General features: G+C 37.8%; 1 protein-coding gene across 2 annotated transcripts; it reads left to right on the forward strand.

Moving 5' to 3' along the window:
* Positions 1-6,672: 6,672 nt before the first annotated feature.
* On the forward strand, positions 6,673-16,504 carry ARMC10 (armadillo repeat containing 10). Of its 2 annotated transcripts, none has more exons than XM_069036030.1 (6): positions 6,673-7,031; positions 8,226-8,371; positions 9,508-9,642; positions 10,913-11,089; positions 12,100-12,171; positions 13,355-16,504. In XM_069036030.1, exons 1-6 carry the CDS (start codon positions 6,890-6,892, stop codon positions 13,604-13,606), a joined length of 924 nt encoding a protein of 307 aa, XP_068892131.1. In that variant the 5' UTR covers positions 6,673-6,889; the 3' UTR covers positions 13,607-16,504. The 2 variants fall into 2 exon arrangements, with proteins under 2 accessions (XP_068892131.1, XP_068892136.1); XM_069036035.1 differs by lacking the exon at positions 6,673-7,031 and adding an exon at positions 7,056-7,207.
* The last annotated feature ends 127 nt before the right edge of the window (positions 16,505-16,631 follow it).

Genomic DNA, 16,631 nt, shown 5'->3' on the forward strand with positions numbered 1-16,631 from the left:
AATTAGATTCAGAACAAAAATGTATTTCGAATGAGTCATATATTGCTGATATATTAAAATACACTATCTCTCTGTATCTGACTTGCTGAATGAATTAGACTTTCCATGGCTACTTTCATTTGCCAAAATCTCCCGCGTTTCATATAAAAAAAAAATCATATACTCAGGAGAAATTATAAATGGAACATGCCACTGTTTCAGTCCAACTTCTGTGATAATTAAACAAAAACTCTTAGCTGAGACAATCTTAGAAAGGCTGCACTGAAGAAAAAATGAATAATCTTCCATGTCCCTGTTGTATAAGACAATAAGATTAAAAAAAAAAGGTGGTGGGTTTGGATTTTTTTTTTTTTGCAGGAAGGGCTACTGTATTAGGAAAGTATTTGTCCTAGAAAGGATTATGAAGTACTGGAATAAACTGCCTGCTGAGATTCATGTGTCTCCAGCACCTGTGATTTTTAAAATGACTAAAAACACCCTGGACAAATGTGCACCAGGGTTAACCACAGCACAGCTTGAAAATATTCACCTCCTTTCCAGTTCTGTGATTCATAGTAGGATTTACACCAGTGTTCCTAACAGAGTTGCACCTCCTATGTAATAAGCAATGTATGCTTTTCAAAACAAAATAGCCCAGCTTACCTAATTCTAAATGGACGGTCATCAAATTTTATACACATCACAAAGAAATCAGTGGACATGTTTATTTATTGTGATGATCATATTTTAAAACATATTTATGTATAATACCCATTTTTCAAAGGAAAATTTGGATTACGTAAAGTATGATCTTCCTAATTCCAAGCACAGAAAACCAAAGAAAGAGCATAAGAGAATACAGATTGTTTACTTTCAGACCTAAATGAAAATTGTCCTTTTATTTCTGGGTACACCACCATATTCCTCACAAACAGAGCTGATTAAAGTACAGAAATGCCAGGTCTGGAACAGGCAGAAACTCAGAACTGACTGGTTTTAGTATATAATAACATTAGAGAAAATTAATACTAAGTCTAAGTTTCTCTCTTTATGTTGTTGTGTTAAAACCCAACCTTTTCCTCCCACAAAGAACAATAAATATTGCTTTGGTAAAAGATTTTTCCTAGGATGTTCCTGAGGTATGCGTAAAATACATATCATTACCCCAAATAAAGCTTAATTAAGTTTCTGCTGTAAAAGTCCCATTCTTTGGCACATAATTCTAAAAAGATAATTTATGGCAGTACACAAAGTAGTGCTGTTTTATAAATGATTTTAGCCACACAAAAAAATTAAATCTTGTCTTTTCCATGTTGACTGTTGCAAATTAGAGGATCTAATTTAAAGTGATGAACATTCAAGTGTAACTTTCTGTGTATAGTTAGAAGTACTTCACTACCAAATGACACTTCTGTTTTTACACGGAGAAGTTAAAGCAAAAGTTAAATTAGCATACAAACCAGAACTAGTCTGTGTGCTTGAAGGAAAGCTCAAAACTGAAATTCAGGCTTTCATCCCTCATATCCATTCTTTTATTGATCAGCTGTATTCAGCTATTTAACATAAATACTTTAGTTACTCTTTGCAAAAATTGTTTCAAGACTCATTGCTATGTCAGCCATTTACCATATGATTCTAACTGGTATTTTAATAAACCTGTCTGAACTTCTACAGAACCAAAACTGTGTAACACTATGGGCTAAGAATATCACTGTGAAAGAAAATATGATCCTTTGAAAGCACAAATAGCAATTGGCCTCAGAAAATACTGGGGATTATCTCACATATTGCTCTTACTCCTAAGAAAATCTATGAGAGGATTTGACTGCAACAAGTTTGTATATGTATACATGTACTGTGTAAATCAACCATTCCACTCTTGGACCGATCTGAATACTAATTGAATAGTTAGCAAAAGAGGAAACAGCTAAAATGCAACTGCTGTGAACTCAGGACAGATGTACTAGCAGAAGATAAAATTGAGTACAGTTACAAAGAGGTAATTAAGAGAAAAATCCAGTCACTCTGCATGCCAACTTACTGACTCAATTGTTTAGTGAGTGGACCCAAAGATTAAGAATTTATTATTCACATCCTATTGAAAATTTCAACCACAAAATTGCACAGAATATTAAAGCAAGAAATATTACATTATTTTCTAAAATTCCATTGTAAACAAAACGAAATCCTTATTTTTTTAAAGTTTCATGTTATGCTGTCTTCATTTAAAAGGGTGAAAGAACACACAGAGAACAGAAAACATGAGAAATATCTCACTTAATGATGAAGTGCTTGAGGGCCACATCCCTGGTTCATATAGGTAAATATACTGTGGACAGCAATGAAGTTAAAACAATTAACATCACCTCAGTTTTGATTACCACAAAAGTAAGGGTTTAATATATCAACTAAACAAAGAGGAGCACTAAGTGGAGGTTATATTCATTAAATATTCTGTAGATAAAAAAAACCCACAAACAAACAAACAAAAACCCAACCCCCTCCAAACCCACAGATATAAAAATAAAATACTTTCTATGTTTTTAGAGCTACTGTCTTACAGTATTTGCAATATCATATGCCATTAGTGGATAAATTAATTAATTAATTAATTGCAAAAAATCCAATATCATCATTTAAGTTGCAGTGTGCATAGTAGATGCTGTATCATTAGCATGTTTTAAAAGTCCAAGTGCAATATTATACACAACATAGCACACACACTGGGAATAATTTAGTATGTATCATAAGGAAGCATCTAATCCCTTTGCCATTATTTCTCTGAACTTTTCTTCTAAAAATGTGAGTGGATCTTCTGGATGAGCAATAAATACACCACAAAGCAGCACCCACAAAAAGAAACTGCAAATTAACTCCTTGTATTAACAGCAAAGTATCATCTAGTTATGAAGCTGCTAAAATAAACAACAGTTTACCAGAATCTTTTAAAGTACTGAAAAATAGAGGCATTTCTTTTTATCACTTCCCTTTCATTCAATTTTTAAAGGTAATATTGAATGTCTCAACATGTTTCCATTGCTAGACTTCTAAGTACTGGGTATAGCATAGTAAAATATGTGGCATTTCCTTAGCAATTCCTACCAAGAATGGCATTGCTCTTAGTGTGCATTTTAAAAAGAATATATATAAGATTGGATAATTTTATTTACTTAATGAGAAACAGAATTTAAAACAAGTTTAATATTGTGAGGTAAAGAGTATGTTGAATGGGAAGGTGGGCAAAAATTGATCTTGTAACCAATACTGAAAATATAAAATGCAGCTTAAAAAATATTTGCTTCTCAAGATTGTTTAATCATACAATTTTACATTATCTTTAAGTAACAATGCACAATAACCAATGAACTGTTTTTCTCATTTGTCCTTTGGCTATTGTCAGCCAAAGGATGCGGATCATTTACTTTTGGAGTTTGAGCTCGCATACAGCAAGAACATTCCAAGTATATTAAAGTATATGGGCAAATTGCAGTTTTTTAAGTGAGTATTTAATGGAAACTATAAACAAAAAGTCCTTGTGCTTGGTAAAAATGTCAAAATGTGGCATGCAATACTACTTTCCTTTCAAGACATGGCCTCTTGCTGTTATTAAATAATTGTGGAGCTTGTGCTTGAATCCTTTTCAGGAAGTATGGTGGAATGACAAAGTAAAAAAGGAAGGCTCTAAATCAAACCCATGATGTGGATAAAGAGCAAAATTCACTCACAACATAGGGGCAAGAAAAGGCACCCTGTCAAGTGGGCCCTTGCCCTGCAGAGGCAGAGAGCAGGGCAGGCAGGTAGAGGGAACAGCTCTAGAGGCTGTCCACACTTTAATCAGAATAGTGTAGAAAGAGAATCAGACAATAATGTAAAATGGGAGGGATCTCCGAAGGGAGTTGAACAGAAGTTGCTGGGATGCCCCATTACTGGAAGTGTTCAGAGTCAGGCTAGACAGGATTTTGAGCAGCCTGATCAAGTGAAAGAAAGGTGTCCCTGCCCATGGCAGGGTGGTTACACTAAATGTTCTTTGAAGGTTCCTTCCAACCCAAACTGTTCTGTATTTCCATGAATCTAAGTCAAGACCAATATGAAAAGGTGAAGACAAAATGAAAGTCCATTGTCTTCACTTTAGACATCAGAATATTTACAACACTAAAATCAACACACCAATTCCAACCTTAGCATATTTTCATTCTTCTTAACAGAAATGTAATTTGCAAGGTGTGGCTGACGGTTGACTATGTTAAAAAATATAAATGCATCGCTTATCATGGTAATTCATGACATGCAATATTTTAAATAATAAACAGCTACATTGTTTTCATCACAAATTTTCCTATGGGCAGATTCCCAAAGCCATTCCCAACGTCGGTCAGCTACTCCCTCTGCTGGATTAACCCAGTACGTGACTGCCATATTTTATTTCCAGTCTTGTTTGCCTTTTCCCCCTCCTTTTTCAAACAAACAGGCAACTTCTTCTGCTTTGGGTGTTATAAAAGTTCTCCAACACAAGAAAGCCAGTATATCCAGCGATATACTGGAACGCAGTGCCTCGGTTTAACATTTGAGAATGTTACTTACTTAAATAAGGAAGGAATTGTAACACCTGGTCTTGCAATCCTCATTCAAGTACTCTTCAGTGATGCTTGGACTAGGTGTAAAACTGGAAACAATTATGTCAACTATGCCAAGCAATTAGATCTGTACAAGTCTGGATACTTCTATTAGACTTCTACAAGTCTCTCAGCAATCTGTAAACATCCGTCAACAATGTTGTCACCCATTCCTCTTAAAACCACTTCAGCCATTTACCCTTCATGGCAAAATTAATTTGGGTCACAGGGCAGAAAAAGGCCAACTCTTCATCCATATTTAATTCTAACATTGTAAGAATACACCTACTAACTACAATGAAGTTGTCAAACATGAGTGTTTGTAGGATTACAGTTTACCTGACTTTTGATGAGTATTGTTTAAAAGTAAATCTGGATCAGAACAGATAGAAATTAGACAGGAAGGAAATTCTCAGATGCAGCAGGAAATCTGAAATTATTTGGACAGGATTCCTAGGACTCCAACTGGTTTGGACCATGTCCATAAAAAGACTTAAGCAAATGGCCATTTTAGAACTCTATATCCTTAATTTTGAGACTATGTGTTTATGTGTTCAAAGGTCTCATCTTAGCTTTGATGTTCCTTAATAAAAGGACCAGTATCATCTCATTTATCTTCACACCAAGCATACTGTAACTTCATAAAGAAATTAAAATATAAGAACATTAAATAAGAAATATGGCTAGATATCAGCAAGCAACAACCTCTAAGAAACAAGGGAAAAAAAGGATAAGATCTCACAGAGGGTAATTTTTAACTGGTTCTTTTAAAAAGAATCTTCCTTTAATCTTATCCTTAATTCTTTAATTTTTAGTTCATTAACTTAATGGCATTGCTGCTATAATGCTGTTATAGCTATAATGCTATAACTTTTGCTTGGAAATGCAGATATGAGCTGTTTTTGAAGTCCTGAATCAAGGAATACACCTCATTCAGACACATCTTATATTTTGGTTTTCTGTGCTCAGAAAGCAAAGAATGATCTAGAGACGGACTCCCAGGAGAAGTACTCAGTCTACATGGCAGCAACGCTCTGTAATTATTCTAATTGGCTCAAGATTTCTTTATTAGTATTTCCATGGAAATCCTGGCTGTAATAGCTGATTGCAAATGGGATCTATTTTGGTAGCTTAAATATATCAGGATATCTCTTAAACTTGCATTTATGCATTGTGCCTTTTTTTGTTTGAAGGAAACTGAAAAACAGCTGCTGCAGATTTGGTAACAAGCAGAGGTGAACGTGACAAACAAGGAGGAAACGACAGAAACACAGAGAATCACCTTACAAATTCTAAGGGCAAACCTACCAACCCTATTTCCCCCACAGTCCTTCATGCTGTGCCAGTTCTACTCCCTGATATTTTATGGAAGTGTACTCCTGTGCCAACAAGAATACCTAATCCACCAGTATCTGAGCATGATCCGGTGTCATCTTTACGACTGACAGGCCATTAGAAAACATGGATTGCACCCACTACACTCATGTGGAAGGAATTACCCGTCTGGAATATAGAGGTGCTTCTGTAATTAACACTGAATAATTTAAACGTATCAGGGAAAGAGCCAGTGCAGTTCACCGGGTTCACCTTCATTTCAATCCTCACTTTGACACAGATTATAAAGCAGAATTGCTTTGTTCTGTCTTGTTTCTGTACTTAAAGTTTTCATAAATCATTTGAAGCATGCTAGTGACAAAACGAGCAAAACAAAATCATGTCCCAGGCGAGCAGAGAGCAGTGTGAGGGGTGTGAGATGCCGCGGCCAGCGCTGAGGGGCACAGCGAGCCGGGACCAGGGCTCTGCTGAGGGGCGAGGGGGGGACCCTTCGTGGGAAGGGTGGCGGATGGCTCCCTGCCACAGATGTTACCGGGGGAGTTTGTGGTCCCACCGGCTGCAGTGGGACCAGGCTGCCGACCACCTGGACACCCAGCGGGTGGCGGAGGGCCAGGGGCGGCGGAGACGACTGTCCCCCAATCTCGGGATGCCCCCACTGCCCGCCAGGCGCTGCCATGGCGCAGGACCGCCCTTCCCGTCAGCAGGCCGCCTCCCCGAGCGGGAAGCCTGTTTCGGTACGCGCTGCGGGGCAGGGCCGGCCCGGGAGCACGGGTGATCCTTCGTGTAAAACAGAAACCGCATCGCATCGTCGACACACAGCGGCGGGGCCTCTCCCGCGCCCCGCACACGGAGCTGTGGGCTCAGCATCCCTGCGGCCCCTACGGAGGGAAGGGCAGAGCCGCGGCCGAGCCGCGCCGGATGGGGCGGTGGCTTCTGCGGGCCACGCAGCCGCGGCCGGGGCGATGTGGGAGCCGCGGGGCGCGGCAGTGAGGGTGGCGGCGGCGGCCCTGCTGCTCGGGGCCGGCGCCTGCTACTGCCTGTGGCGGTTGTCGGCGGGCGGGCGGCGGGGGCGGCGGGCAGCGGCTGCCCGGGGCCCGCCGGCAGGTGAGGGGCAGGGCGGGGCCCCTCCGGTGTGCGGCGGGGCCGGGGGAGGCTCCGCGGGACCCGGAGAGTTCCCAGCCCGCGGCCCTGCAGCGCGGCTCGGGGCCCGGTGGCGGCTTTGCGCCCTGCGAGAGGCGGTGCCACAGTCCTGCGTACCGGCCCTCCACAGCCATACGGAGGTTTGGAGCACTCTGGAGCGTGGTTTATTTTTAGGAAAGCCTAATTTTTTTTTTTTTTTTTTTTTTTTTTTTTTAAGTGCCCCAAAGCGTACGTCAGATCAGTGTGTTTACTTATGTTATTGCAGTTGTGTTCCCCCTATAATTCAAAGCTAAACTAAGTGTTTAGACGAGGATGAAAAACAATTTTGTTTTTGAAGTGAGCTCTTGGATTATCATAATTAACTTTGACCTCTTTTTTTTCTTTACCACTATGTTGTTTGCCTGGTGTGATGTTGGCAGTAATGCTGTGTAACTTAAAGCACTGGTTAGCTTCTCAGAAGTCATCTTCAGTCAGCTATGACTAGTCCAGCAGTCATAGATCGGGTCTCATGGCTCTTCAGCTGGCTAAATAGTTCTGCCTCCAACCTAGCTGAAATGGCCTTTGATGGCATTTGTTGCCCTTTTATAAAGGCCAGGTATTCCATCACATCATCCTGACTCAGACGCAGCCCTCCTCTGTTGTTTGAGTGATGCCATGATCAGCAGTGTTCCCCTAACACTGTGGTTGTTACTTTGTCAAAGGACCTCAGGGTACTAGCACAGTGTCATTCTGGAAGTAGTCGTCTGTAAACTGGAAGTTTTATTTCCTACAGTGCCCAGACAGATTTCCACATTTCATTTCAGGGATGCAGAACCTTCCCCCTCCTCCCCCCCCCAACCATGTTTGGTGAATATTCCCAATAATTTTGAATAGGAAATTTGCTATTGGTTAAGCAGGAGGTAACACACCTCAATCTCTAATTGTGTGTTCCTTTTATTCTCCACTTTGAGAAGAGGTAATTAGAGGACTCTGGAAAAGAATGAGAATCTTAGTGTTGTAAAACAGTCTTTTTACCATGACATGATGGTTGGGCACAAACTTAGAACAGTATGTCCTACAACTGAGAGCTAAATTTCAGCTTTGTAAAAAGCATTAAGTAGCAACTAAGTGAAATGTCTCAAACTTGGTATCAAGTATTTAATTTCTAAATATTGACAGACAGTAGTCCTCCAGTGTCAACCCATACCATGGATGTGGATGCTCTACAGAAACTTATTCATTTGCTCCAGGCCACAGATGATCCATTAATTCAAGAGCAAGCTTTAATCACTCTCAGCAACAGTGCTGCCTTCTCTGTAAATCAAGTGAGTATTGTTCTGTAGAAAACAACATCCAATGCCAGCCAGTCTGACAGAGGAGAGCTGTGTTTTGCTAAAGAGTGACACGGGACTGAACACTAGGATAGCTTGTGCTCTAAAATCCATTTAATGTCTTGCCTTAATTTCTGCTGGCCCAAATAATATAATTCACCAGCTTCACAGAATTTATTGAATCATAATATTTGGACCACTTAAAGTCCATACAGAGTCCTGTACTTTCAAAGTGCTGTAAATATATCTTTTGTTGCTTACAGTTAATGAAAGGGTTGAACTGGAGGTTAAATACTATCTGGTCCAGATCTAAAATTTAGTGAGATAAACTGGTTTTTTAATCCCTCACAAAGTTATGTGCTGTTTGCACATTAGCAATTTTACAACTATCATCATATCTCCAAATCATTTGGACATAGAATGCAGAAAAGCTTTTGAGCTGGATGCAGATTTTCATGCCTTTTTAACAGTTTAACCTCCAAGGTCCTACCCTTTTTATTTTGTTGTTTCTGTTACTTATGACAGCTGTCTATTCTGGCTTCTCAAAACTGCTTTCTTAATATAAATCTCATAGAGCAGAATGGAACTGGAGCCCAAAGTCCATTTGTCCATTTTTAATTGTTTTGAAAACAGTATTTTTTTTTCAAAGACAGTTACAGTCTGAGTGAGAAAGATTAAAACACTAATAAAACCAGGTGTAATGGAAAAAGTTTCAGAAGCTCTACTATAATAATATGAAGCGGCATCTTGAAATTCTGTCCTGTTCAGTCAGGGCTTTTAGGTACTGTGATCTGGCTCGGCTGTTCTATAAACTCATTATGCAGTAATTTCCTTTTATTCTTTATAATCCAAAGTGCTTTAAGCATGCTTTGCAGACGAGATTTTAAAAGCAAAGGTGGTGGGCCATTGTCAAATAACAGCAACGAATACTTTGTTTCTAAGCAGGACCCTTCTTAGTTTCAGTGGAAGCAATAAAGCAGTATCTGCTAATACTCTCTTTAAACAGAGCAATCAATTCTTGAATTCTTCATTCATATATTTCATTTTTGTTAAAATGGAGACTTTGAGGGAATGCTTCAGCATTTAAATTGAATTTTTAAAAATGTTATTAAATATCTTCTATATTTCAGGATATAATCCGGAATTTGGATGGTCTGTCTGTTATTGGAGGGATGCTCTCCAACTGCATTCCCAAAGTTAAAGAAAAAGCACTAAATGCACTTAATAATTTGAGTATGAATATTAAAAATCAGGAAGAGATACAGGTAAGTTTCTTAATGGGAAAAATCAAAGTAACCAAGGCAAAGAGATAGTACAGGACCTTCAGCATATTTGTTAAATACAAGCCACGATGCCAAAATGCTTTGATGATAGACATACAAGTCCGCAGATCTGGATGATTGAAAGGATAACTTAGAAATACATTGCTTCACTGGCACTTACTTTTAAAATAAAAGACAGGAACCTATGCAGTTTGTGTTCAGATTCACAGAATACTATTAAACAGAGACTGTGCTGCTAAAATTATAGCAAAATTATGTGAGGTAAGATGATTTCCAAATGTGCCTAGAACATCAACAGTGGCTGTTTAATAGAATGGATTGCACACTGAACTTGCCAGGACTCCTTAGGTGAGGGAGAAGAAAAGAGGAATTGAGCCCTTGGGTTTGTATGAGACGAATTTTGCAGGTGATACTTCCGTCTTAAAAGAATAGTGTGTATAAATTATAACAAGTTCCACTGGTAAATACAGTACCTGCTATGGGTATGAAAGGATTAAGCATCAAGAAAAAAACCCAGCCTATCTGATTAATCAATAGACCAAAAAATGTCCAAGCGGTGAGCTGAGGCAGATTTGAAGACTCTTACTAGTTTGTTTCAGTAGCTGATAAAAAGGTAGTGTGACTGTATGTGGTGGTTTGTAGCATCTTTAGCAATGGGCAATTTTTATTAAGTAGTGCTTGCCAATATTTGTATAGCTGTACATAAGTAGAAAATAACTCCTTTGGTAAGGGCAAAATAATTTTCTCATTTAGGACTCTAAGATTCATTATAGACTGTCATCCAAAAGAAAAATTGGTAAAAATAGTTGTTAATGTCAGTTGTCATTGCTGTTCCTACAGAGTGTTCCAGTAAATGGGCCACGTAGTTGGGAGAAAGGATTTAATTTCAAGGCTTGTCCTTAGTTTGTTTTCAATATTTAAGATGTTAGTTATTTGTAAGTGATTTTTAAAATAACTCCTTAAAGCAGCTGTATCACTTCTGAAATGGAGTCAAAGCACTTTAAGTTTTCAGACCAAGTTATACTTCAGGAAGGTCAGTGAGCATAACGCTGTGTGGTCTGCTTCTGTCATGCCAATAGAATGTTTGAAATATTCAAAACAAAAAAGTACTTGTTTCCAAGAACCTTTGCCATTCAGCCAGCAATGTTCAGGAAGTATTTATGTTACTGTAGCTAGGCCATTGATACTATTTGTGACAGAAAATATGCTTTTATCAAAAATTGTTCTCTTATTTCCTTCCTCATTTCCCCAGGTATTTATTACACAAGTTTGTAGGACTGTTGAGTCAGCTCCCCTGAACTCTGATGTGCAGCTAGCTGGACTCAGGCTGTTGACAAATATGTCTGTTACCAGTGACTACCACCAAAAGATGATAAACTCAATTCCATGCTTTCTTCATTTGCTTTCAGAAGGAACTGAAAGGACACAGGTACTGGGTAGTGTTATTTTTACAAGCCATTTATGAAGCTACTTTACTTGTCTTGTTTCTTACCGTTTTTGTAAAATGGTTAAGACTGTGCTTAGAAAAACTAAATATTCATTAATGATACAGATTTTATGCACTAAAATATGGATCTGTATTAGTTTCACAATATAGATTCAAAAAGGGGGGAGGGAAGGAAATTGTGGTAGTGGAACCATTGGGCTGCAGCTCTACCAAAGCAGTGCCGGGTGCACTGTGATTGCCCTGTGCCTTTGCTGTAGCAACTCCAGAATTCTCTTCTCCTCCTAGCATTGCTGCTGTATCACAGAGCAAGGAGAACCTGCATGGGAATGGCTTCACTGATGCATGAATCTCTGTAGGGAAAGATGCTGAGCAGGGATCCCAAGTTATGGACTTTTGTTCGCTTATGACACCTCTTGCAACCTTTGTGACTGCAACTGGAAATAGTGCTTATTTGTGAATTACTGTGATACTGAAACAAGCTTCAGTTAGGGACCAAAGTCAGCTTTTATTCAAGATGTTGTGGTACTGTCAGTATATGTGGTTGCTCTATCAGATCAAAACCAGTTTTCCAAAACACACATTTCCATTAAACAAAACACACCTATTGTACTTCAGTACAGTCAGTAATATGACCTTTTCCTAGTGTTTAAAGACTAGCACCACAAGGTCCAAGAAAGCATAAAGGTGTATTTTATATGATTTAGATAATTTTAAATGTAGTACTTAACCATCCTCTTTGTATTTAAAAAAATATTCTGCATTTGGCCTACTGGGATTTGTTTATAGATCTTGCCTTATTTTGATGTTTAAGTCAATCTGAACTTGCTCCTAACATGTCTATACCTTAGTTTTCCCTATGCCAAAATACTTAAGGTGTTAGTTAACCCATTCTACCTTTTCCTTCCCAAGTCAACATTGGCATTATTGATGCCCATTACAGCTGTACTTACTGTTTTGGAGCTTTCAATGAACTTGTACATTCCTCACTTCAGATTCAAGTTTTGAAAGTACTTGTGAACTTATCTGCAAACCCAGCCATGACAAGACATCTTCTCAGACCTCAAGTAAGACTCTTGCTGCTTCATTTTATTTTTAGCGCATATATATGTGTACCTGTTCAGATATTGCACGCACCAGAAGAATTGTAATATATTAGAAATATATATGCAATTCCAGAGCAAATTCTAGACACTAGGTGGTTAAAATCAGTAGCTAAGTGCACATTCTTTCATGGGCTGGCTTTATTTCACAGGGTAGTGTAATATGGATACTGCACTTGTAGAGGGAGAGGCACAGGGCCTGTGCACTTGAAGAGGGTTGTACGTCCTCTGTACCATTCCAAATAATCGATGATAACTTGCAGAAGCCTGTTCTAACCTTCCCTTTCCACCAAAGGGGTAATGAACTTCAGTTTGTAGTATGTATAAGGAGCCCAAAACTTCATTTCCAGACACACAGTCAGTATATAGATTGAAAATGATCAAATAGAACCAGTAAGTGATCCTTCTCAATAGCTGTTTCTATAGCCAACGTACTGTACCAAACCCAGCCAAATTCCACTGAAATTCCCACTCCTTTACTCAAATGAAGACATAAAACTGTTGTCTCTAAGTGCTCTAAGTGAACTTTCCCTGTGCATTTACGTATTTCTTCATGGAGAACTTCATGTGACATTTGCTGTGCTGGCCTTGGCACACAGGTTTTTTTCAGTTTCATGTCCTCACACCAAAACAGTCAGGGGCTGGAATGGTGCTGCATCCTCATCCCCCTCCCCAAAGTAACTTTCTTAAAACATGCAGTGGCTTTTATTTGTGAGCTATCTGCCATGAACAAAGCTGGTCTAGATAATGCTGTCTTTTCATTATTAAAACAAGGTTAGGGTAGCTAAATATTCAGTTCATTTTTTCATTTATCAGATATGCTAACATAAAAACATTCAGATCGAAATCAACGTCACTGAGAAGGAAAGCAGACCCTCTCTTCCAAATGGGAATTTTCCAGACAGACACATTTTGGAGATTGAAAATACAAAGCATTTATTAGCCTGTTGATGCACAGGCCAGTCTTTTCTGAAGAGAACACATGCATACTGTGCAACTTTCTGACAGGTGTTCACAGCATACGAAGTTCTGGGATTTCATACATTTCTGGTTTAGGTGCACTTTTTTTTCCATTTTCTAAAGTTAGATTTAGTTACACGTACTTACTGCTGGTGATTAAGTATGAACATATCCTTCAATATCCTAGGTGCCATCATTGGTGTTACTTTTTGACAACTGTATAAACAGAGATATTCTGGTTCGAGCCCTGGCATTTGCAGCAAACTTGAAAAAGACCATGAACGATGAAGAAGGCACCATGATGGAGGAGTACAGCGAAGGCTCGGTTTTCTTCACGCTCTGCAGGGACTCTGCCCCGCTGGCTCAGAGACTGGCGTCTTTGCTGCATCACCCTGACGCGGAAGTGAAAGAGCAAGTTGTGAGAATATTAACACAGTAGTGTTGTTTTCTTAAAACAGACTGACCTGATGAAAATATCTAATCTTGGCAATGCTATGCTAAAAAAGCCTGCAACAAGCAAACAATACAACAACAATGAAGGAAAAAACCCTCTCGAAATACTACCATTTTACTAGGCACAAATTAATTACTACAAAAGAGAATGCAGTGTTTTTAATACAGAGACCATAACAGATAATTTTTTTACAAGCAAGAGAAAAGCAAAAGCTTAATTATTACTGATAAACCATTGCACAGTTGCTACATTTATGCAATGGGGACAAATAGTTTAGATTTAAAACATGAAAACATTCATATGTAAAATTAACATTTTAAATGGATGAGTGAAGTGAATTAAAATATTCTTCACAATGTCAAAGACTTTTTTTTACTTTTAAGTATTTCCAGCTGTTAAATAAATACCTCTTTAGAACTGTGCATTAAAGATTTAGCAATTGGAGATTAGGCATTTGTATTTTATTTATCTATGAAATGGGTAAAGGCAAATATTACAAAATATTAAATAAAAACAATACCAAACTATCATTGCCTTCCTACAGAATTAGTATTTTCAATGAAAACTGCATACTAAAGTCACCCAGACTAGGTATTTTATCTTACCTGCATGGAATTTATTCTAAAACTCCATTCTTGTATGCTCAGTATATCCATTCAATTTAGCCAAACTGCAGTGCAATTAACCACAACTGTGAAAGATTTCTACACTTGAACAAAAATTAAAAGGATTTTATAATGCTTTAAAATTGCTACTTTAGGGAAAGCAGACATATTTTAAAAAACATTTTATTAGGAGTCAAGGATTATCTGCAACTGCTATTCAGTATTTTCATTCTTATAAAAAAATGTCTACAACAGCAGTATCATACACATTTTTACAAAAGCTTCCTATTCTGTAGCAGCCCTTGAGCTTCCTTTCCTTGGACATCTTTACTTCTTTTTTTTTCTGCAACTGGAGCATCCCTGGAATGAGTGCTTCTGCTGAATTAGCCCCCCTAAAGTTTTAGTCATAAATCCAGCATTTATTCAAAATGAAGTGGAATCCATACAAACATCACTGTAAAAGAACCTGAACAGTTTCATTGATGAACAGAAAACATACTGGAAAATACTTCCAAAACCAAATTACTAAAAAACTTCCACTACAGAGAAACTAAAAAAGGTGTCAGATGTAAAGGCTAGGAAAGTTTTCCATTTTGTACCATTTTTAAGAGAACTGTATCACCTAAACTGTTACCAAGTGCTTCATCTTTCTAATTTAGTACACTCACTCTGCTCTTAAGAAAACATTACTTTCTTCTCTTTCTGTAATGCAATAGATACTTATTTTCAGAAGGTCACTTTGCATATAGCTAAAACTGCAAGAAAGTATGACCTTGAAACTGTGACACACCCATGCCCTGATCAATACACGGGTAAAGCTACATGTATCTAATTTATCCACATAGGTAGTTTTAACTCACCAGAATACAGTTAGGGCAGAAATAGAAGTTGGCACCATTCCCAGTCAAAACCTTGAGAATTGCTGCATTGACAGTGAACTTCTCTTTCTCCTTTCCACTGCTCCTAAAACACTGTACAGTTTGTAATAAGCAAGTTCCATTACAATCACTTTATGTTTTGCAACTTTTTGTAGATTTAATGTTTTCTGCTACTGAATTTGACTAAAAAAAATAAAGACTAGGCCAGACACTAAGAATTTACCCCCTCTCCTCTCCTGACAAGACATTAGGACCAGTCTGTTGTAGGTATAGCTCATACACGGTTTCTTAAGATCAGCAACAGAGATGTCTAAATGTCCCTTTCCATGTTCTCCAACCTAAAAGTAAGTTTTTCAAATACCATCTTTTTGATAGAGTTGATCTCTTATCCTTTGCTTTGACAGCTGACAGAAACAAGTGACTTTTTCTAAAAATACATGAGAATATGTTACAGTGTTGTCTCAGTTTTCTTTTTCTGGTATAGAAAGACCAATTTTTAAATGCTTTCTTCATAGAACAATGCTGTTGGGATGTTCTGGAATCATGCAAGACTTTTGTCTTTATGCAAAGATGTCTCATTTTTTTATCACCTACCCCACACCCTTGGTGGAAATCTTATCAGCACCAAGCAAAACATAACGGTCACCATTCTAGGTACAAATGTTGTGAATTAATAGATCCAAACCAAAACGTCATTACTGACATTTAGTTTCTGATCCATGTAACTCCGTATTTCTCTGCTCTGTGGCTGCTTATCTAGGTATTCTGTATTTTAGTTTCACTCTAAAGTACACAATTTTACAGAATAATCTATTGATGATTATAAAAACAGGAAAAGAAAACAACCCACAACAAAACCAACCTTAATTTTAAACTTGACCTTCAAGGTACTCAAAACTTCTTGCAGCTTGGTGTTGTCCACAGAATTGCACGTGTAATATACATTGTATCACCCAAGTTTGTGATTGAAGCTGTTGTGTAAATACAAGAGACTTCATCTGAAATACCCTCAACACTGAATAACAGGGTAGTTTTAACCCAGTTTTGAACAAACTCTGGTGAATACATCTAGATGATACTAGAATTAAGTTTTCAAACTAAAAAATGTTGATGTTTGTCAAACATGAACCCCACCAAAGGAAAGTAAGTAGCTTTTTCTTATGTATAAGTATAATCTCTGTTCCAGAACCCTTCCTCAGAATGAATTTTGACTAACTTTGCCTCTTTGTGTTGTTCTTTGTTGATACGAAGATCTTTAACACTTAAAATATTTATATTCAGAAGTCTTAAAAGAGAGAACTGTCTACAGTTAAAAGATTACCTAGTTGTTCCTACCATGAAATCTCATTAACTGGCTTTAATTAGTTGCCAAAAGTTCAGGTCTTTAAATAATATATTTTTAAAAATATATTTATCTTGGTGGGATATGAAAATAAAATTTAGAGCAAGAGCAAAAAAAAACCAAACCAACCCACATATCCCACAGACCAAAAGAAATCATAAAAAACCCATGATTTGCCAATGAAT

Source organism: Aphelocoma coerulescens, chromosome 1A (assembly GCF_041296385.1).
Source record: "Aphelocoma coerulescens isolate FSJ_1873_10779 chromosome 1A, UR_Acoe_1.0, whole genome shotgun sequence".
Lineage (NCBI taxonomy): Eukaryota > Metazoa > Chordata > Aves > Passeriformes > Corvidae > Aphelocoma > Aphelocoma coerulescens.

Bases quoted from the DNA above. Each gene is read 5' to 3' on its own strand.
- ARMC10 (XM_069036030.1), top strand. From the start codon at position 6,890: ATGTGGGAGCCGCGGGGCGCGGCAGTGAGGGTGGCGGCGGCGGCCCTG. The intron at 9,643-10,912 runs GTAAGTTTCTTA...TCATTTCCCCAG, and splicing joins AAAATCAGGAAGAGATACAG to GTATTTATTACACAAGTTTG. The intron at 12,172-13,354 runs GTAAGACTCTTG...TCAATATCCTAG, and splicing joins GACATCTTCTCAGACCTCAA to GTGCCATCATTGGTGTTACT.